Here is a 22497-nt window from a genome sequence, read left to right as displayed (position 1 = left end):
AGCCAGTGTCTTCCTCCAGGTCAGGGACTGCCGCTGAGATCCTCATGGGCAAGGATTCCATCTAGATTCTTCCATCTGTCCTGGGAAAAGGCCTCCTTGACCACATTCATGCCATGCTCATCTAAGTCTTCTCCACTGGGCCTCAGCCTTTGGGCTTTCAAGTTTATCTTTGTGTTGCCCAGGTTTACCATCATCAATTGCCAATATTCTAAGAAAGCTCCACCTCACCATCTGTCCGTCCCTCTTCCTGTACAATCCCTACACAATGTTTGCTCACCTGGCCTGCCTTGCTAGCATCCTAACTGGTCAGCTCAGTCACAGCCCCACAATGTTCCCTCTTAGTAGCTTTCCAACTCCAGACCCTCAGCCAGTTCCTTGCCTATGCATCTCCACTGGTCCCCACAGGAATCTCTATCCATGTCCTGGACAGAGCCCAGTTCTGTACTGAGGTCTCTGCCCCTGCAGCCATAGACCATAAGTCAGAGTGTTTTTTACCTTGCTTTAGTTACTACCCAGCTCTGGTTTTCTTTAACAGACACTGACCCTCCTCTGGGGCTCCCAGCTTCATGAGTGAAGGCCCCCCCACAGAGCTGCATCTCTTTGCTGTCTTCCTTTCTGCCACCTTCGCAACCTATCGGATTGGGCGTGGATGGGAGAGGGCATCTACAAAGTTCTCCTAGGTCACTCTCCCCTAGCCTCTGCCTCTGACTCAGGACGCTGAACTCTGAGCTCAGGTTGTGTCCTTGGGGGGTTCATCGCTTCCGAAGAAGAGAATGCTCCTTCCGCACACATCTAACTTTGTCCCTTCTCCGTGGTTGGCATGGTTTCCGTCCCTCCTCCTGTCCTACACGATGTTCCACTACCAGCTGTTAAAGAAGAGCGCAGGGGCTGAGGGTGCAGCTCAGTAGACAGGGCGCTAACCTAGCGTGCATGAAGCCCTGGGTTTGATCCCCAGCATTCCATAACCTGAGCGTGGTGCCACACATCTGTATCCAAGCACTCTGGAAGTATAGGCAAGAGGGTCAAGAATCCTGCCAGGTCAAGAATCCCCCACTCCTGATATTTCCCCTTAGAGATTTCCTGTCTCTCAACTCCGACCCTGCTCTGTGGCTATGACCTTGTCCCATTCAAATTGAGGCCAGTTCTGCACAGAGGCCTCTCTCTCCTGATGGCCACAGTCTTCAATGTGATCTGTTTCCCCTATGTTAGGCTACTGCCTGACTCCAGCCTTCTCTTTTCCCTTCCTTTCTCCTCCTTCTCCATCTCTCCACCCCTCTGATACAAGGTCTAAACTCAGCCAAGGGCGACCTTGAACTTCTGATCCTTCTTCCCTCTACTTCTGATGAGCTGAGATGTGAGCAACACCCTGAGGTGTGGGAAAGAACCTGACCAGTTATGAAGGGTGAGGATCCTCTATACAGTGGCTTAGCAAGACTCTTGGGAAAATGCCAAAGGTCAAGGCGGAGCACTCAGAGAGGCTGACAGTCGGATGATCAGAGACTGTCAAGATCACACACACAGCCCTTCAGCTCCTGAACCCACAGTTGCCCATCTCAGGGTAACTAGACATCCTGGGACTCTATCCCATAGATTCTGGACACCTGCCCTCCATGAATGGTACAGGAGGAACTGGCCCATGCACTCCAGGGATGAGGACTATGCCTGATGCTACCAGAATCAGTTAGTGCTGGTGCATAGTGGTCTCCCAGTCATTCGCAGAAGGGAAGGGGGAGGGCCTTCAAGGTCAGTGGAAGTTTCTCTTAGAACGCCTCATGAGTCCCAAGGGGCTCGGACCCTTCTCAGCCCTCTAAGGCTCATTGACTTCTTCTTGTCCTCACACGGTTGGCTTCTGAGACCAAGTGGTAGATAATAAATCACACCAGGAAAAGAGAATCTGGAGAAATGAGGTGCATGGAACAAGAGGAAATTTGTTTTCTAGCTCTGACATCTGAAATGCTAACCCTTCTAGCTTAGCATTAGTAGCAAAATCTGGCTACACACACACACACACACACACACACACACACACACACACACACACACACACACACACACCTTAAATGTCCAGGCAAGACTCAGAGTCCTTATAGACAACCTCCTTGAAAACTTTACAGTTTAGCATCTTCTGACCTGGAGATTCCAACAATCAGCAGGTTCACCTAAATGCTCCATCTTCTCTATTTTGTTGAAAAGTCACTGAGATTTTTGTAAAATAACCTTCACAGAATTTACAGTCCCTAGATCCCAACTCTCCTGACCTACCCAATTTAGCCATTTGCTCAATGCAGTAATCAAGGTCGGCTCTACATACCTTGTTCTTCGAGAACTCAGAGGAACCCTAGGGATTCTCACTTTCACATTTGAAGGTCCTGTCCCCACTCCAAGCATAAGTGTTGGACTCACAAATGGTCAAGTTTCCTAACAGCCTAGGGGAGCATAGCCAGCCCTCTACAGACAGTAGGGAATGACGTACCAGAAATAAACATTGTCTGGCTGTGTGGCAGGCAGGGTGACCAAACACTAAGAGCATTGGTGCTGATGGGGTGTGCAAAGCATGGTGGGAAGGAGGCTGGTGCAGGCTGGATACTGATGTTGTCCCCAGTTTCAGAGAGAGTGGTAAGAATAGTCTATTTCCTGTATATAGAGTGGGAGCAGGGGCTAAGACAGGCTGACTGGAAGGACAGGCAAGGGTTTGCTCACTCCTATACTTGGTCACAGTTGCCAGGATCACCATATCCCGGGTGTCTGGAGGATAGTGTTTGGCTTCAGGCAAGAAGACCTGCACCAGAGACAGCCATTGCTGCACCTACAGAGGGGCAGGGTCATTTCCCCCAGTCTCATGATCCGAGGTAGCTCGTCTCCAAGACTCAAGATGCTAAGCTTTCAGGTACTACTCGGCTACCACCATGCAGTTAGTGTCAGTCACCAAAGACCTTACAGTCCTCAACTTCCTTGTTTGCTTACTTGTTGTTTCAAGACAAGGCTTCTCGAAATAGACCAGGCTGGCCTTGAGCACAGCAGCGTCTCATTTCAGTCTCCTAAGAGCCAGGATCACAGGTGTGCACCACCACTCCACTAAACTGCCTTTACATACATCTGAGCCACCCACAGAAACCTTCCCGGGATGTAGCATTTGTTTCTTCTGTTGGACTTTGAATCTATGCTGAATTCTGACTTATCCCTTTGACGGATGAAAGACTCCAACTGCCCATTTTCTTCCCTAAAAAATAAATTTCGACTTAAAAACAAGAATAGATGGTTCAATCTTGACATCTCCTGCCCTATTTCTTCTTAAAACTGAAATGAGACCTACTTAGGCCCTATAATCTCCAGTACTGTTTCTCCTGTGACTTGCAGGGTCCCTGTCTCTTACAGGGGTGGGTGCTGCCACAGCGGGGCCCTCACAGCGATGCTGTGTCCTAGCTTTGGTTGTGAAAGGCTTTTGGGGTTGTTACCCCAGTGAAGCAAGAGATAACCTGGAGTTAGGCATGGCAGCGTGGGCCTGAAATCCCAGCTACTTGGGACGATAAGACAGGAGGATCACAAATTCACGGCCAATTTGTGCAACTTAGTGAGACTGAGCTCAACATTTTAAAAGCTTTTTGTTTGTTTTTAAAGTCAGATGAGGCTATAGCCTAGTGGTAAGGTATTTGCCTCCCATGAATGAGGTCTACGGTCCACCCCCAATGCTGGGAAAAACAATCATCTAGAAACTGCCTTTTCCTTTTACAGTTATGGAAACTGAGGCAGAAACACACCAAAATTAGAGCATGGGACTGCGTGTTCCCAGCCCCAGGCCTGGATTCTGAACACAGCCCCCACTGCCCTCCAGCTCCCCTAAGTCATTATAACTCTCTTTCACTAAACACCCAGCACTGAGTCTTTTTTGGTAAAAATCCAATTTAGTCTTTATCCATCAACTTCTTTATCAGTGCTGTGTGAGAACCACTGTATTGCTCAGCTCAGAATCTCTTCCTTCCAAATGCATTTTCCAAATGGCTCATCATTCTCTGCCCAGAGAAGAAGTAATCTGAAGCAGGCTGTAACAGGGCTGGAACCTGGCAGTTCTCAAAGGCAAAACCATCCGTCGGCCCAGCTGGGAAGCCAGGGCTCCATCCTTCCCAGGCGGGCTGATTAATCACAAGAATCCAAAATGACAGCGGGCCCCAGAGGCTCTGTTGCCTCTGAGTCCAGGCTCTGCTCCCACAGAGGGGCCATAGGAGTGGAAGATCCTGCATACATCTCCCACCATACCCATGTAATAGAGACAGGTGCTGGGGACAGGCGCAGTCTGTGGCGCCCTCCTCCTGTCTCTGAGGGAGGCCTTCTCTGATGCCAGCCTGGCCGCCCACCAGCCTGACAGGAGGAGCAGTCCCGGAAGTCAACGCCAGCCTCTGCCTTCAGACTCACGGCCAGGCCTGGTAACCTGTCTTCTTGTGGCTTTTGTCCACATTTACTCCAGCCTGGGCCATGCTCCCCTGCTTCCTTCATCAAGAAAGCCATTAAGAGGAGCGTGAAGCTCACTGCCTCCATTCTGTCCACCTACAGACCCAAATTCGAGTAAGCTTAACATCACTCCTGGGTCCTCTTCAGGCCCTGAGTCATCTTTCCATTGTTCAAATTAGAATGGTCCCCTGGCAGACTCTGTCTCAAACAAGGCTGGTCCTGCACCCATTCAGTATTTCCAGGCATGGCTGGTTGTGCCTGGATCCAGCTCTCCTACTCTCTCAATAACCATTCATTCCCCTGCTCTTAGATAGAGAAGCAGGCTGAGTAAGTTATGGGGTTTGCAAGTCACAGGGCTGTTCACAAACAGAGTGGCTAGAGCCTGGGCCGAACCCCAAGTCTGTCTAACCCACCCTTCGTCCGCGGCACCCTCAGCTCTGCAATGCTCCTGAAGGCTACTTGCTCAGCTCCCAGGTGACTTGAGGGTGTGTGTCCCAGCAGGAAGCCTCTTTGCTGCCAACACTGTCTAGAAACCAGGACACTGAGGAAGCCCTAGGTGAGTCCTGACTGATTAAAAATGTGCTTTTGAGGTCCGTGGCCCAAGGATAATGGCCTTCTAGGTCTTTCCCACAGCTCGTCACTCGGTGCAGCCACATCGGAATGGCCCCCACATTAGTCCCTTTCTCCTTCCTCCTGACCTGGGCTCACTAGTTCTTTCCTCAAATAGGTCTCTGCCTGCTGTCCTTCAAGGCCAGCTCACAGGTCACCTGCTGTGCGTCGCCTCTCCTCTGTGCACGTACAGCCCTTATATGTGCCTCTTCAAAGAAAATACTCTACCAACCTCGTGGTAGATGCTCCTATAGCGCCGTATATTGAGGGAGCATTGAAGTCAACAGCGTGTACAGCTTGAGTCTTCATGGCTTCCCTGTGTCTTGTATGAAGATGTTGTTGGAAGCTGAGTGTGGTGGTACACACCTGCAATTCAAGTACTCAGAGGACAGAGACAGGAAGCTTGCTGCAAGTTTAAGGCTAGCCTGGTCTACATAGGAAGTTATAGATCATCCAGAGCTATATGGCTAGACCCTGTCTCAAACAGAACAAAAAACAAAAAGATGTTTAAAACGCCTAGTGGCTCTGAGAGAATGCCAAATCAACCCGTCTTTGTAGATAATTCGGGTACACCTTACAGATGTGACTCTTTACAACTCTTTGAAGCTTTTCCTTTTTAAAAAAGTATTCAGCCGGGCCTGGTGGGGCATGCATCTCAGAACCTGAGAGGCAGAGGCAGGCAGATCTCTGAGTTTGAGGCCAACCTGGACCACAGAGAGAGTTCCAGGACAACCAGGATTACATCGAGAAACCCTGTCTCTAAAAACCAAATAAATAAATCAAATTATTTATTGTTTTTACTTTAACATGTGATGGGTATTTTGCCGGCATGTACATACATGTGCCACTTGTGTGCAGTGCCCAGAAGAGGGCATCGTATCCATGGAAACTGGAATTGGCGGTGAGCTGTCTTGTGAGTACTGGGAAACAAACCCGGGTCCTTTGCAAAAGCACTCACCGAGCCATCTCTCCAGCCGTGAAGCCTTTCTTGTTTAGATTTTTTTTTTTTGTTCGTTTTCAATTGTTTTCTTTTGATGGGGACAGAGTCTCACCCTGTAGCCCACACTGACTTCAAACTCCTGACATCCTCCTGCCTCAACCTGCTAAGAGCTAGGATTCCAGGTGTGACCGCCTTCGTCCCCACCCCCACCTCTCTCCTCTACATGAGCTCCATGAAGAACTAGGGACAGACAGCATAGCTATTTCGCTTTACAGATGATGGACTCAAGCATAGAGAATCCCAGTGACTAGTTCAAGACCGTCACCAGAGAACAATGGCTCAGGTGACTTACGGCACATCCAGAGCGCCATCCACTGAGCTACCCTGCTTCTGACCTAAATGATTTGCCTCTGGATGCTGAAGAAATGTGTCTTCCTCAGCCAGGAAAGCAGATCCTCTCTCTGGCCTCAGATCCAGCACTCGCTCCTCAGTGAGCACCTCCTAACACCTTCTCCATCAGTAGGTTCAGTTGTGATTTTATCCCAAGGTGTTTCTTTAACAACATATTTAACACTACTTACACAGAACACATTTGCTCAGCACCAACAATGTGCCAAGGGCCATGCTAGGTGCCCAGACAGAGGCTTCGGTCACACACAAATGTCCCTGGCCACCTGCAGGCTGGGACCTGGGTGCTGGGATCCCTCAGGTGGAAAAACAGATGCCAGGCCTGCCTTTGTGGACAGGGCAAGCTCTCAGCTAGGGGACAGGGGAGTCACAGACAGCAGCAAGCCTCTTAAGACAGAGATATAGGGACCTCACTGGAGATGACAGACTCCAAGACCAGGCAGGAGTCATCACTGAGCTTCCAGAATCCCTCCAGCAATTTCAACCAGAAATACCTCCAACCATAACGTTCAGACCCAGGTCACAGCCTCCCCACTAGTCTCAAGCACAGCCTCACTAATGAGAACTAATTTCTTTGCAACTCCAACAGCTTACATTTTCATATGCATTATAATCAATTGCTCACATTGAAGTTAGTGGCCCACTCTGGGATGTAGGCTCCTACACTCGCTCGATGCTTCGATGAAGGGTCGCTGCCAACCCTCACACTGATTCTGAGCGTTTCATCCCCATTTCACAGACAGAACACAGAGGCTCAGGGACCAAGCAGTGCATATACATGGGTTGCCTGACTCTGAATGACTGCCCACACTGGTCAGCTCTCTCCCTGCAGTCCACACACTGGCAAGCCATTATAAACTTCTTAATCAGCTTCCAATTCTTCAGCTGGCCCTCATTTATTCTACAAGTATTTACTGAGTATCTTTTTTTTTTTTTTTTTGGTTTTTCGAGTAACAGGGTTTTTCTGTGTAACAGCCCTGGCTGTCTTGGAACTCACTCTGTAGACCAGACTGGCCTTGAACTCACAGAGATCCACCTGCCTCTGCCTCCAGAGTGCTAGGATTAAAGGCATGCGCCACCACTGCCTGGCTCACTGAGTATCTTTCGTGTGCTAGAAACTATGCTGGACACTCTAGGGAGCTAAAACAGAGCAGTTCCCACCCTCTGGAAGAACAAAAACAAACCACCATTGATTAACTAATCCAACAAATGTCAGATGGCAACTGTACGAGCACTGGAAAGGAAAAGCCATAGTCCTTAGAAGAGTCAGGACGTGCGGGTCTTTCTAAGTCAGAACAGAGGGAACACGTTCAAGCTAGTTCCCAGCGGAGGGAGGAAGGTGGCTGAGGCATGGCCGACAGCAGCAGCGTGTGCAAAGGCCCTGGGCAAGAGTGAGCACGTTCACTCAAGAGGCACAAAGGACCACATGGCCGGACCCAGAGGAAGACAGGGAGGGTGCTCTGCATTGGTTCTGGGAGTTGATAGGGCTGACCGTGGAGGACCTCCAAGGCCGTGGGGAAGTCCTGTTGCCAGTCCCAGAACAACAGTGCATCCCTTCAGGGTAATAAAGCAGGGAAACCATGTAAGCAGTGGTGCTGATGCTGGGGTGTAGAGAACAGTAAGGGACAGCCCTGGTGCCGTCCTACTTCTCATGCACAAGGCTCACCTCCTCCATGCACCTTCTAAGGACCAGCTGTTTCTGGCCCATCTATGCATGCCCATCTTCACCCAGGCCTTGGCCCTAGCTGTGATTAGGAAGGTGATCCCAGTTATATACGGGAGGCATACCTGTTGCCCTGGAGATGATCTGAGTCTAACAGGGGACACACACACTGGCACCGAAGTAAACACAACAGGAGGTGACAAGTTCCCCCAAGAGCCACGTTCTCCAGGTGCAAGGGAACAGAGAGGGGAATGTGTGTGAACCAGGTGTGTAGACAGATAGACTCAAAGGGAGCCCAGAGTGCGAAGCTGGGGACGTGTGACTGAGTGGGCTGGTGGGAGAGGGACAAGGATGGGGCTGAGCTAGAGGGAGAACAAGCAGTTGGGGATGAAATTCACCAGGGGAAACAGCCTATCATCCGGGAAAACAAAGACACCAATCTTGTAGGGTGTGGGGAACAACGGCGTGAAGACATGTGGTGATACACGCGGACCTCTGTGCACAGCGCACAAATCTCGGCTCCTTTTGGGTTGACTGCACGAAGCACGTCTCTTCACCTTGCTCATCTCATCTGTGAAATGTGAGCAGGAACAGCCCTCTCCTCAAGAGACTGGGAGCTCAATGAATGACATGCAGCACTCCCCGTGGTCCCAACAGGTGAGACGTGCAAGGAAAAGGGGTGTCCTCTTTGCCCTGATCTCTCATCTACTCACTTGCAATTACATCTCCCCACTTCCCTGTCCTTGCTTTGTGACAGTGACATTAGAAGCTCTATGAGGGCTTCCTTAACCTTGCTAAAACTCCCAGAGTCCTTCAAGGGAGCCAGTTTACATTAGGGAGACTGGAGCCAGTTCTCCCATCCAAGTCAAGGCATCCTCCAATCATGGCCATCATCGTGGGCTCTGCTCACCTGCCACAGAGCGAGACATCAGGTCCTGGAAGCCATTCGAGGCCTTCGCACAGAAGCTCTAAGTCTTTGGATGATACAGCGATGATTGTTATAAGTGTGGCTGTTGCTTTCAGAATCAGCTCCCTCTGAACCGAGTCAAGTGGATCTTGAGCAGCGTGTGAAAATATCATTTTCTCTGTGCCCTTCTTGACCCCACTGCACAGGAACAGCCGTAATGCATGACTCCCCAGAGCTCCGCTGGCTAGATTCCATCAGAACCCTGACCCATGAGATGCTTGCTAAATGGCAGGAGAAGGGGTCTTGCGTTAGCCAGCAACTGGCACCCCTCGGCACCTATGAAGATAGATCACTCCACTTACTCTGTACCTGATCTACTAATTTTCCAGGCAACAAATGACACTTCATCGTTCAGAGCACAGCACATTCAAAAAGAACAGGAAAATAAAAATTAGCAAAACAAACCCCCAGTCTGTCCAAAAGGCATCACAGTGATCATACCTTTTGCTTAGGCAAGAATTTCCTGATTCAAAATCATCTCATAACTAATCGACTCTTGTGTGCACATGGTCCTAACAGATTTGCTTACTTAATGGGGTCCAGATCTGTCACCAGCATCAGGGAGATGATGACTTTCTAAACCCGCTCGCTCCCTCAGTTCCTGAGTCAGTACTGACCACACAGATGTATAGAGCAGAAGCTTGGCGCCTGGAAGAAGTCTTGCTATTCAGGGGGTGCCCAGGCTTGGCACGAGACCACCTGACTCACCCAGACTGATGACTTGGCTTCATTCCTACAGTGTCTCCTGGGACCAGAGCCCGGCCCCACCTCTGCTGGCTCAGTGTGGTCTCTGAAAGTGTGCCCAGGGTATCAGAACCCAGATCCCAAGTCTTCTTTGAAGTATTGTTTCAATAAACTGAGACCAAAGAACTTCTCTAGAACCCAGGCAGATTCCCCACCTAGGTTGGGCTGTGGATTACAGGATGCTATATGTGTTCTTCAGGGAAAAGGAGGGTGGTATCAGCTTGGCCTGTCATTCCCTGTTGGGACATCCAACATATGCCCTTTCCTCTCTCCATGACGTCTGAAGAATGTGTAAAGAATGTTCGGGAAGCTCTCCCCAATGCATGGCACATATAGCTAGCTCATCACTCACTTATTACACCGGCACTCATGAAACCTAGAACCAGTGAGCTGGAATCAGGCTTGTGGAGCAGTTTGCTTGTTCCGTGGATATGTTTGGAGCTCCTGTTCTGTAGACCCGGGCCTGACATGGCACCTGGGGGAATGTGGAGCTTTTGGTGCTAAGATAGTTTAGAGAGGCTCAGTCCAAGCTGCAGGTCATAGATAGCAGAGAGGATTTGTTAACAAGGTCAGCCACTAACGGTACAGCCAGACTCAGCTCATTGGCCCTCTCTAGGACTCCCCCTCCTATATTCACGGACTGGTACACCCATGCATCCCTAGACAGCCAGATACCCAGAGGAAGGCATTTCCCCAGCCTCCCCGCCTGGCCTGCTGGTATATAACAACAGGGAAGAAGAAAACAGAGTAGCAAAGGCAAGGTGTGTGGTTCTTGGGCAGCTCTGTCTGTTCACGCTCTCACCTTCCTGGAACCAAAACACCAAGATGTGAGAAGTCACGTTCCATTCTCAGACAAGCTGGGAACGGCCGAGCAGGGGAAGGTGTTCCACGGTAGCCTCTGCAGGCTGTTGTGGGTGGATCACGTGTGATTGTGGCTTAGGCCTCTTACACAGCAAGCTCCCAAGGGCAGTACCTGCTTCTCACTGAGGACTACAGAGCCTCACCCAGAACCTGATGGAAAAAGGTTCTCCCCAGCAACTGGGTGTGGCACCAAGACACCAGGGCAGGAATAGGCCTTGTTGTAGTGGCCAGCTAGGTGCGCTGCAAGAACCCAAGGTCAGCATGCAACCTCCCGAGGAGATTCTAGAGCCACTCGTCAGGTCCAGCACGGAACTCCCATCTGAAGTGGACAGCCTTGGCTCCAGAGCTCCCCATTGGTCTGCCCAAGACTTCTGAGAGTGGCTCCGGGGTCTGTAACTCCTCCCACTCAATTGTCCTTCCATGCCTCCTCTTTCCATAGGTATGAGAACAGTGCCATGGTCTGAGCCTTCATTTTTTTATTAGTATATATTCACTGGACAGAGTGATGTATTTCTAAAGACATCTCAAATCAAGCACATTATGTACTTTGGCCAGGCTTGCCGTCTGCGCCTCCTCTATCCTATCCTTATCCCAAAGCCTATTCTTCCATCTCTCACAGGTATAACCTGAGATCTCTGATACCTACAGATTACCCCTTGCCATCATCTTCCTGAAGGACCCCAAATGGCAAATGTCCATGACATCCATGTGCTCCTCTATATTTCCTAGATTTCTTTACATTGAGGGGGAGGGCAGTAACTATTTCTGGTCAAAGGTAAAGGACCAGAAATCATACATGCTACTTGCAAGTGAAGGCGACTAAAACCCAGTTCACCTATGAGATGCCAGCGCACAGTGCCTTCCTGAGGGTTTTTCTTGACACAGCATGAAAACAGCCTGTATCCCTTATGCTGTTTCTTGGATGAGAGTCAACAAGAAGGGCCTCTGACACACGGGACTTTGAATTAAATAGGCAATGGGGATTCCAGGACTCATTTGTTCCTGCAGTACCATCCTGCCCACCCTAACAGGAGACCTACTTCCTGAGTATGTATTGGTTCAGCAGCACTGTTCCCATTGGTCATCTTGGACATCCATCGCCTAAGTACCCTGCTGGGATCTTGGGTCTCTGTGTGGGATAATGTATTCTCTGTGCCTGTCAATAAGGAAGGCCAAAGGCATGAAGAAGCCCCTTTAGAGACAAAGTTTCAAAGGCCCATGAAACTCTAGCTCAACATTAAACTTGCACCAAACAAATTTACCAATCCCTCTCATCCCTTTTCTAAAGGAATTTGGGGACAAAGGAGGTGCGTCTGTGGGTGCCTGTCCAGACTGAGGAATTGGTGGAGGATGAGTATGGTGAGGGCATTGCCCCATTTGGGGGGTGGGGACTCAGTTACCTGTACTGGTGGAAACTACAAAAGACAGTACCAACTTAGTAGCCAAGGTCACTCCGATTCTCCAAGTCACTTACACCCTGACATGAGAGGATGGAGGCCCTAGGGAGGTAGTCCAGGCAAACCATCCCACAAGATGCCAACTCATCCAGGTACAGTTGAGTTCAGCAACCACTCACTCAGGCCCACGGCATGCCTGGCTGTGCCAGGCCCCAAGAATCAGACTGGCCCTGCCTGCAGGCAGCTACAGCCCAAAGAGGGGGACACCCCGGCATGGCTGTCACATGAGAGAAAACAAGAGCTGTTCTAGGAAGTGAACCCAATGAAGTCTTCAGTGTCTGCACCCTCTGTCCCCAACACCCTTCCCAGCAACGGTGTCGGAAAACAGCGCCTTGTGTTTACATCGTGTTTGAAGCTTCCATATGTATCTTATTTCTTCCTCCAAGCAGCTCTATGCGGTCAGCATAATGATGCTCACACTGTACAAAAATAATACTGACAATACAACAACAACAAGATGGTAGCCCTCTCTACATCCTGAGCATAGACTTGGCTGAAGTGCAGCCCTCTCGCTGGCTCCTTATGCGTCTGACAAGTAAAGAAACAGGCAAACTGGCTTGCCAGGTCTCTGAGCAGGTGAGTAGCATGCAGACCCCAATCTCCTCACCGTGAGCCTAGCTTCATTCAACAGGTATCAAGTGAGAGAGAACTGGAAGTATAGAGGCAGAGTGAGGTCACCAGCCTGACCTCTGTCCCTTCCTTGCCTGTCTTCTATCAGGGACAAAGTTGTCAAGAACTTATGTTCCTCTGGGTCACTTTCTGGTCCCTCTCCCGTCCAGCCAGCACCATGTCATCCTTTCCTCACTCCTCCTCTGCCTCTGCCTCTCCATCCTGGTTGAGACCCAGCCTTTCTCCTATGAATCAACAGTTTCCAGGTCTCCAGGCTTACTCCACCCGCAGTCAGCCTCTGCTTTCCTACCAGATCACTAAAGCTCAGCTCCTCACAGCCCAACCTTCTTCAGGGCGGCACACCCACCTCCAACCCCCAGCTACCTTTCTTCCCATAAGGCTTGGCCTCAGGTACCACATCTCACACCTTGCTGCCTCCATGCTTTAACCTTGGGAATCTTCCCCGGGCCTGACCTTCACTTCCCCTGTGCCTCCGCTCTCTGTGTCCATGTTATAGTCACCACATCCAAGCCCTCCGCCAGAAGTCTCTCCAAGCACACCCGTGATCGTTTTTTTCTCGGTACAGTTACCTCTTTTGTCTGTCTTGCATTTCCCATGAGCCCTCGGGTGCAGGGGCAGAAGGAGGTCACCAACCTGACCTCTGTCCCATCCCTGCCTGTTTTCTATCAGAGACAGAGCTGCCAAGAACATGTGTGGATACCACCATCTGACCCTCCTGACATTCACACCCCTTTATCAGTCTCTGATTTCCTAGTAGGTCCAAATTCCTCCCCACTCGGTAATCTTGAGATTAGGTGGAGCCGACCTCATCTCTCTCTCTCTCTCTCTCTCTCTCTCTCTCTCTCTCTCTCTCTCTCTCTCTGATTTCATGACAGGTCAGTACATGGCACAGGTCTGGCACATCAGTGCCATGTGATTGGCTGGGACCTGATTTGTGCCAATGACATGAGCCTAGAACCTCTGCTGGAGTGTTGGGAAGACACTATTATTCATGCTGGATTTCCTGAGAGGGTGCAAAGCTGCAGTTGTGTGAGGCCATCTGCCACCACTCGGTTCAGCATGCCTCACTGTGAACTAGCAAGGGATCAGAGCCAAGACCCAGAGAGGAAGGCATTTTAAAGATCTTGCTGTGCCTCTGGATACAGACATACCTGAACACAGCTCACTCCAGGTTTTGCTCAGTGATATGAACCACTAGAGTCTGGGTTTCTACAGCAAAAGTCCCAAGGCTGGCATTTCCTAAAGGCTGGTCAGTGGGACTACAGCCATTCAATGTAAGCCTAACCTAAAACGGCTCAGTTCATCCCTCCCTCCCCAAGTAGAATTAAACCCAGAGCCTAACACATGCTGGGAAAGCACTTACTTTGAGACAAGTTCTCACTAAGTTGTCCAGGCTGGTCTGTAATTCACTCTGTATCCTAAGCAGGCCTTGAACTTATGATCTTCCTGACACATCCTCTTGAGTAGCTGGGATTATAGCATGTGTCATCAGGCTCAGATCTATCTGTTTTCATTTTTACTAACAACTGCATTGATAGAACTCACACACTATTAACGTTCTTTGGGAAATTCGATTCCTGAATTTGTAGTTTGTCACTCAGTTGTGAAGCCGTCTCCACTATCACGTTCTATCCTGAGCTAAAGGTGTCGAAGGTTCTCTCGCCCTGCTCTCTATCCGCAGCACACACCTGCTGAGCTGAGCTCAGCCTCCTGAGGAACACAGACAGCTTTCAGCTGTTTGAATCTCTCATAAAACACAAAGCAGGGACCAGGGAGATGGTTGAGAGGAAAGAGACACTTGTCACAAAGCCTGGTGTCCTGAGCTCAATCTCCAGGACCCACACGGTAGAAGGAGGCAAATGAGTCTCTTAGGTGGTCCTCTGATTTCTACATGTGCACTGTTCCACACATTAAAAAAAAAAAGTACAGTACATAAGAGAGTAGCTAGCTAGCAAACCTGCTCAAGAAAACGACATGCTCTTCAGTCATTTGTGCTGGGCTTTCTGAGCTGGATCCCTGCATCATCAGAGGGAGCTTCCTGAGAGCTACCTGCTAGCTGGGTTATGTGTCTGATTTCCAGAACTTTACTTTGTTCTATTACAGTTGATTTTTTTTTATTTAATAGTAACAAATCAGAAAACAAATTCAATGGCAGGGAAATGATGAATTTGTGTTCATGGGGCAGAATAATATACAGCCACTGAAAATCATATTTACAAAGTAGATTTGAAGACATGGGAAATGTACATGATCTAATGTTAGCTGAAAAAAGAAAATAAAATGCACATGGAGTAGAATCTCAGGTACATAACACAGTAAATACTGGCAACTGGAATAAATAATCCTACTTATTAAAAGCATTAATTTTTGAAAAGATGGATTATGGGCAATTATTTTCTTTATGCTTTTCTATATCTGTCAATTTTTCTTAAATGAGCACTAATTAGATCAGACCCATAGCCATTATTTTTAGGCATATTCCTTGATTATTACTTTCTTTTACTAATGTGGCTACCAAAGAACTCAGATTCTTTTAACCAAAAATGTAAGTAGTGTAATCCACTAAGTTCATTTTTGTATCTGGACTGCTTTCAGAGCAAAGAATCCAATACTCCAAATGCTACACCCAGCTGTATCTTAAGGTGGGAGCTTCGAAGCTTCTACAGAACTTCTGGTGTTTTCTCTTGTCTACCTTTTCAGTTCCTTGCTTGTGTTTGTATTATGCAAGTCCTCCTGGAACCCATAGACAAGTGTTTGCTGAAGTGATTCAACGCCACACCAAAGAAGCAAAAGCCCAACAGTCCTATGATCTGTTGTGATGCCTCATTGTTACATGACCATGGCACTGACAGAGGCCTTGAAAGTTCCAGCTGGGCTTGGAATACCAGTTACAGAGAATGCTGGTACAAGTTCAAGGCCTGCCTGGGCTACAGAATGAATTCAAGACCAGCTTGGACAGCTTATGGAGACTCTATCTCAAAATTAAAATGTAGAAAGAGAGCTGGGGATATAGTTCAATGGTAAAGCCTTTGGCTACAGGGTTCAATCTCTAGTATTGCAAAAAGGAAAACAGAAAGGTCTGTTTTTCTCATTACAGGAGAGGCTCCACCAACATAAACACACGCAGGAGGCAGGCTGGCCTGTGAGATCAGATAACCTATGCCTGGCCTTCATCCTTTTTTTACAGGTGGTGTGGACCAAGGTCCATCCTGGCTTCCTTTAGTCACTGGCCACTGAGGCCAGTGACTGACATCAAATGTCAGCAAAGCCAGGCAAAATCAGCCCACCACACCCATCCTGCACTCCAGTCTTCTAACCAGAAATGACAGGCCAGCAAGTGAGGAGGCGGCTCTCACAGTCCACCAACAGCCATCGCTCACTCTGGAGTGTCAAACACCTTTCAGATTGCCCTGGGTCCACTCCAAGTTCTCACACTGATTTTCCTTCACTCCAGCTCAGAAAATGTTAAAGACAAGCTTACTTGGGGGAAAAAAAAAGTAATTATAGCCCTTGGGCACTCTCCCAAATGTGATACCTCGTGCAAGAAATGATATATTGACTGTCAGCCAGAATTCCCTTTTCTGGTGGTAACCTCCCTGACTCTCTTAGAGATTGTAAAACCAAGCAGGAGAAAGAGGCATTCTTAATATTTTAGCAGTGACTGAGTTATCCCACCTAAAGCCACAGAGTCTTACTGGTGGATCCACACCAGATGAAAGTTCAGGAAGGGAGGCAGAGTCATTTATCGAGTGCTTACGGCATGCCAGACAGAGCACTGGCAGAGTGGAGCCTGCCAGCACCTCTCTGTCAGCCCCCAGACGCCACCAGACAGAGGATGTTGAGATATGGACATCTGCATTTAGAGAGATTAGAGATCAGGTGCCTGGTTCAAGGTCATGGGTGGGCAGGATAGGAATGGGAATAACCTATTTCTTGAGTGTTCAACTCTAAAGCCCCAAGCCAGGCCCAGTTGACACTAGGCTGAAATTGTCACCCACGCTCCTCTCCTGTTGTCTCCTAAATGCTCCCACCAACTGAAGCATCCTTGCCTCATTCTCTTGACTTTGGGCCATCTCACTCATAAAGCCACCAAGATGCACTTGAAAATAAAATAAAATAAAATATGAAAGCTTTGGCCCACACCCTGCAACCAAGCACCCATCCCTCTGCTACCACGAGTGGACTAATAGGAGACTTCTCAGAGAGCCTTTTGAAACATTCTACAAGACATAGTCATGATGCAAGCGGGGCTGCCCCTGTCAACAAATATTTTTGTCTTCAAAGAACCGGCCTTTCCCTGTCCCTTCCAGAATGTGTGTGGAAGCCACAGGAAAGGGTGCCAAGATATGTCTCTGAATAAATGAATAGCGCTCTCGATTTGAGTGTGACAGACCAGTACCCCTAAAGAACTTGGAACGCTCAGGCAAAAAAAAAAAAAAAAAAAAAAAAAAAAATTGAGGGCGCCAGGAACGTCATTCGAAAGTGATTTCACACACGGTTAGCCCTGTACAGCCACCCAGCGTGCCTCTTCCTGAGGCAGAGGACGCCTCTCCGCCTGTAGCAACCTGCGCTCACTGCCACCAACTGCCACCGATTCCTTCACCTTTTATTTACAGAGCAGAACAGCAGGCTGCTTCATCAGTGAAGCGGGGGAGGTGGGGAACGAGATACAATCTACATTCTGCTCTTTTCCTGGGGTTATAAAAAAAAAAGGGTCAGGCCGGGGAGGAAGCCAAGCCCAGGCTACACCACACAGCGGGGTGCTCCTTCCCTGAGGGTTCTGTCCCAGGGCTCCAGCAGAGGCACGCTGGGGGAGCCCGGGAAGCCAGGGTCAAGAGCTGCACCTTGGCAGTGCTGGGCAATGCAAGAGGCGCCAACGGAGCTCACGGTAAAGGAAATCACTGCCCCCTTCAGGCCGCTTCTCCAGAGGCTGCGATCGAAGAGTAAGGGCTCTCTGGGTCCGGAAAAAACTCGCAAACCCGACCTTGCTGCTGATCGCTCCTCCAGGCCCTCTCTGCTTCCTAGCCTCAGGGTGGGCAGTCAAGGTCTGAGCTAAGGCTTTTTGGAAACCTAGACAGTGGGAGTGAGAAGGAGCCTTGGGATGGAAATGATTTGGTTCTCCAGCTCTGCTCAGAGAAGGAGACCGGAGGGGAACCCTCTCCAACACTCCCAAGTCAAGGCTTCCACGACTTGGACGCCTCAAGTGTACACCTGCTCTGCTGTGCTTGCAGCTGCCGAATAAAAGTGGCAGCTCAGTCGGACACCACCACGAGTCCCGGGCAAGACTGTCAGGGCCACTCTATGAGCAACTAACCTGAGGCGGGGAGGGGGGAAGAGGAGTCTCCCCAAACCGCTCAAGCTACAGCTAGCGATGGGCAGATCCAGGCAGCAGCGCTGCAGAGCCCTCGGCCCCAAGACTGCCCGTGGCGCGCGAGCTCTGAGCTGCAGACGCACCACAGGACCAGTCCTGCCGGGAGCGGGCCCCTAGGGTCCCAGAGCCCTTTGGACCTTAAAAAGTGTCTTGGCTTTCTTGGGGTCTGGAAACAGGCCCCATAGCCGGTCCAGCTGTGGCTGGCCCAGTTTATAGTCAATGCGCCTGCTCTTTCCACATGGCACCCCACGACCCTAGAAACGGCATCTGGACAGGGACAACCACCGCAGGCCTTTGGGGGTCCAGCCTCTACCGTCTCTACTCCTCCTCTGATCAAAGGAGACCCCATTCTCCACACACCCACACACACTCCCAGGGGTGGCAGGTTCTCACAGATCAGGGTCCCACCTGCACCAGCCAAACCCAGTGGGACCCTGGTGGGCACAGCCCGAGGTGCCTTCGGCCAGCGAGGATCAGACAATCGCGGCTCTGCCCCTTCCTCGCCGCCCCCAGCCCCGACGGCACGGGCAACCGGACACTCACCTCGGTGTCATAGAGTCGCAGGTCCAGGAAGTAGGGGCGCAGAAGTGACTCGTTGCGGATCTGCTCGATGGCTAGCTCCACGGCGGGGAGCACGCCGCGCCCGATGCTGCCCTTGGCCACCTCCTTGGTGAGCGGCATGAGGCCCATGATGGAGAGCGGCGGGCTGCTGGGCGGCGGCCGGGGGGCGCCCCGCGCCCAGCCCCAGGCCCCGGGCGCCAACGACAGCAGCAGCGACAGCAGCACGGGCAGCAGCAGGCGCGCGGGCGGCGGCGGCGGCGGCGGCCGGGGCTGCCCGGAGCTCGGCGGGGAAGCCATGCCGCGCCGCGGGCTGCGGGCGCCAGCTCACTCGGCCCGCATGGCCTGGCCCGGCCCGCCGCCCGGCGCCGAGCTCTGCCCGCGGCTCCCGCGCAATGGCGCCGGCACGGGCCCCGGCTCGGCTCCGGCTCCTGCTCGCTCAGAACGGCCGCGGCGGCGGCGGCGCCCGTGACGGATCAATCACGCCGGGAAGGGGTGGGAGCGAGCGGAGTGCGGGAGGCGGGGAGCCAGCGAGCGAGCAAGCGAGCGAGCGAGCGCCGAGGGGGCCGAGTCTCCGCGCGCCTCTGTAAAGCGCGGCCGCCCCGCACCCGGCCGCCTCCTCCCGCCCCCGTGCGCGATCGCAACGCTCTCCTGCCCCGAGCCGCGGGCCGGCGGACCCTGGAGCCCAGTCGGGGGAGGGAGGGCAGCGAGAGACGAGCGAGGCGAAGGCGAGGCTGCTGAGCGGCGGCTCGGGCCGCCTCCGGGGACAGGGACGGGCCGTGCGCGCCGGGGGAGGGGGAGGCGCCGGCGCTGCGGCGGCCGCGGGGAGGGCCGTGCTCCCGGCACACGTACACTCGCCCCCCGGGCGCTGCGCCGAGCCGCCCGCCGCGGCCGACTGACCCCTCCGGGAACCTGAGCTCCGGAGCACCGCGGTCTCGGGAATCGCAACCCGGAGCTGCCACGCGCAGGGGACGCGGCCGCCTCGCCCTGCGCTTCCTGTAGCACCTGCAAGGTGGTTGGGTACTGCTTCTTCCAGGTCTGGGCGGGCGAGTCAAGGGAACGAATGTACCAAAAAGGTGTCCTAGGGGCACCTGCAGCCTGCGCTCTCCTGTGCCTGCTACCAGGGCACCTGGGGCCCTCGATCCAGCCTGGAGTCCTTTGCCAACCCCAGGCCAGGGCTGGAATCCGAGTCCTACGTGCACTATGGTCCCCTCCAGGCATTTGACCTCTCAGTGTCCCCAATCCCAGAGGGCCCTGCCTTAAAATTCTCCCCTGGGTGGGAACTCTGTCCTCAGGCCCAAGAAGCACTGCACATCCCTGGACCTGGCTCGTTTTCTCTGCCAGGTGGCATAGGCACACTGGCTAACCTCAGGCAGAGCAGTCTGGTCCAGATGAACCTGAGTGACCCCCAGGTGCCTGCCCGTGAACCATAGCAGTTGTGCACACTAACCTGCAAAATCTCAGCGTCTGATTAATGAGAGAGTACCTTATATTACAAAACAGCCCATCCGAACACTGTGGACCATACAAACGACCTTGTAACAAGGGTGAGAGTTCAAGCCTTCACTGAGTGCTTGCTATCTGATACATAATGCAATACTCAGAACAGCCCTATAAACTTAGTAAACTGAGTCTATCACCTCTAGTTTACAGAATACACTGGCGGGGTCAGTAGCTTGACAACACTAGGGAGCTGGAATGCACAGCCACAAATGACTCTTCTGCACCCTGATGTTGGAAAGGCCCCCTGGAAGGAGGGTACTGTACTCTCAGTAGCTCTGGATCCAGTTCCTCCACACATTTGGTAAGGGGTTAACTAAATGGAGTCTGCATGTCTAGAGTGAGCGGACGAAGCCTGGATTATCAGATAGTAGAGCCCAGCCTGAGCTGAGAGTACGGGCAGTACCTTGGACAGCTCCAGGGAAAGTGGGGCCAAGTCAGCCGGCCCTTCCTCCTCTTCCCAGGCGTCTGTGTTTCCTCTTTCCTGACTGGAGGTTTGTGCAAGAGAACAGATCATCCAACCACCCCCATCCTCCAGCCAAAAACAAAAACAAACAAAAAGGTTCAGAAGTAATAGTGTCCCCAGACACTCTAGCCGGTGTCTTACTAACGGAAAGAGATCTACCTCCCTGCCCACCTGTCTGGCTCCAGGCCAGGCTGTGACCTCATGTCCCACCTTGTCTGTCTGGGCATCCCTCTGGCTCTCAGTTCCCGCCCCGGTCTTGAGTTATACTGTGCATAACTGGGTCCTTGATGTTCTCCCTGGTTCTGAGTCCCTGCCTCAGTCATCAGCCTAGAATCCATGTTCTTGTAGAGGTAGAGCTGGACAGCTTTCAGTTAATAGCCATTCCTTCCTTCTGCTACATTCCATTCCGAGAACCCTCTTCCATGCTTGGCAGGATAACACAGAAGTGAAGAAAACAACCCCAGACAGCGTCCTTGTTGAGCTGGGGCTCTGGTTGAGAAAGAGAGCCAGTATCTAGGAATAAGAGGACATTTCAGGGTGTGGGCTTGAGGGAAAATCCACCGGAGGACAATGCAGCAGGAAACAGGATTGAGACAGGCCAGGCTAAGGTCTGAAATGCAGAGTTCAGGGAAGTGGTCACCACAGCGATTCCTTAAGCAGAGACTTAAGGGAAGTAAGACAGGTATCCCATGAGAAGGAAGAGCACAGAATATGGGGCAGATGGGAGCTTGGCATGCTTGAGGACATGTCAGGAGCCAGGGTGGCTGGCACAGAGTGAACAAGGAAAAGAGTGGAATGAGCCAAGGTCAAAAATGGGGGGGGGGGATCATTTGGGGCCTTGGTGCTGTGAGGACATTGGCTGCACTTGACAAAATGGAGAACTACAGGAACCGGGCCATGATCTGAGCTATTTGACTGGGCTACTCTGGCAGCTGAGTGAAGATCCATTAGGCAGCGGAATGGGCAGAGGTAGGCACACTAGCTATTATGTTCAGGGCATGGCAAGAATCAGGGTAGAAGCAGAGGAGGTGAAAAGGGCTGGAGTCGTAATTGTTCTTATTATTAATGGGAATAGAATGCACTGGCCAAGTCCCAGGACTGTGGAAACACTTGACGGTAGTCCTCTCCTTACAAGAAAATCAATAGAGACTCAGTGAGTAACGTGCCTCAGGGCACCCCTCCAGAACCAGATGGGTGTCGGTGTCAGTGGGGGTCTTCAGTGTTGAAAGTCTCACGGTCTTCCCACACTCCACCTTCTCAGCTACCCTTTCACTTCCACCCTCCTTTACAAAGAGAGGCTTGTCTCCAAATCCCAGCTTAGCTGTGGGGCTATGCTGAGATAGCTCCTCACTGGCTTTGTGGGGACCTGTGAGCTCTGTGGTCCATTGGCTATCAAGGGGCAGAACATCCTTCTGAGCAGGATTCTGACACAGGAAAGTAACCATCCTCCACTCTACCATCTGGGCATCCTTTGCCACCTTGGTTGGGGGAGTTGGGGCTGCCCAGCTCTGTTCTAACAACTGTCTTCTTTCTAAGACCTGGGTCTAAATTTCCCACCCCCTTCCCTCTCCCACCAGCTGTCCATGCCAGCCTCTACTCATCTCCCAACAGCAGCAAGCCCTCCTTTCACTCTCCCTAAACACTTTTTAAACTTAAATTTTTATTGTGTATACATGTGTATGCATGCACACGCGTGCACAAGTGTGGACTATGGCACACATGTGGAGGGCAGAGGACAGCTTGCAGGAGTCTGTTCTCTCCCTCCACCTTATGGGCCCCGGGGAAATGAACTCAGGCCCTGAGGCTTGGTGACAGGCCGCTGAGCCATCTCACCCACCCACCTCTCACTCTTCTTCTTTAAGAAATATTGACAAGCC

At 51.4% G+C, this 22497-nt stretch overlaps 1 protein-coding gene across 1 annotated transcript in view; it reads right to left on the bottom strand.

Annotated features, from left to right (window-relative positions):
• Gabbr2 (gamma-aminobutyric acid type B receptor subunit 2) overlaps positions 1 to 18969 on the bottom strand; it is a 356326-nt gene extending 337357 nt beyond the window's left edge. The window contains 1 exon segment of the mRNA XM_052718497.1: positions 18640 to 18969. Within this exon segment, the coding sequence (XP_052574457.1) occupies positions 18640 to 18954 (315 nt within the window). The 5' untranslated portion in view covers positions 18955 to 18969.
• Positions 18970 to 22497: the final 3528 nt, after the last annotated feature.

This window comes from Peromyscus californicus, unplaced genomic scaffold, assembly GCF_007827085.1.
Source record: "Peromyscus californicus insignis strain IS unplaced genomic scaffold, ASM782708v3 Scaffold_5__1_contigs__length_169319896, whole genome shotgun sequence".
NCBI lineage: Eukaryota > Metazoa > Chordata > Mammalia > Rodentia > Cricetidae > Peromyscus > Peromyscus californicus.
The sequence above is the reverse complement of the archived record's forward strand: the minus strand, read 5'-3'. Positions and strand labels throughout refer to the sequence as shown.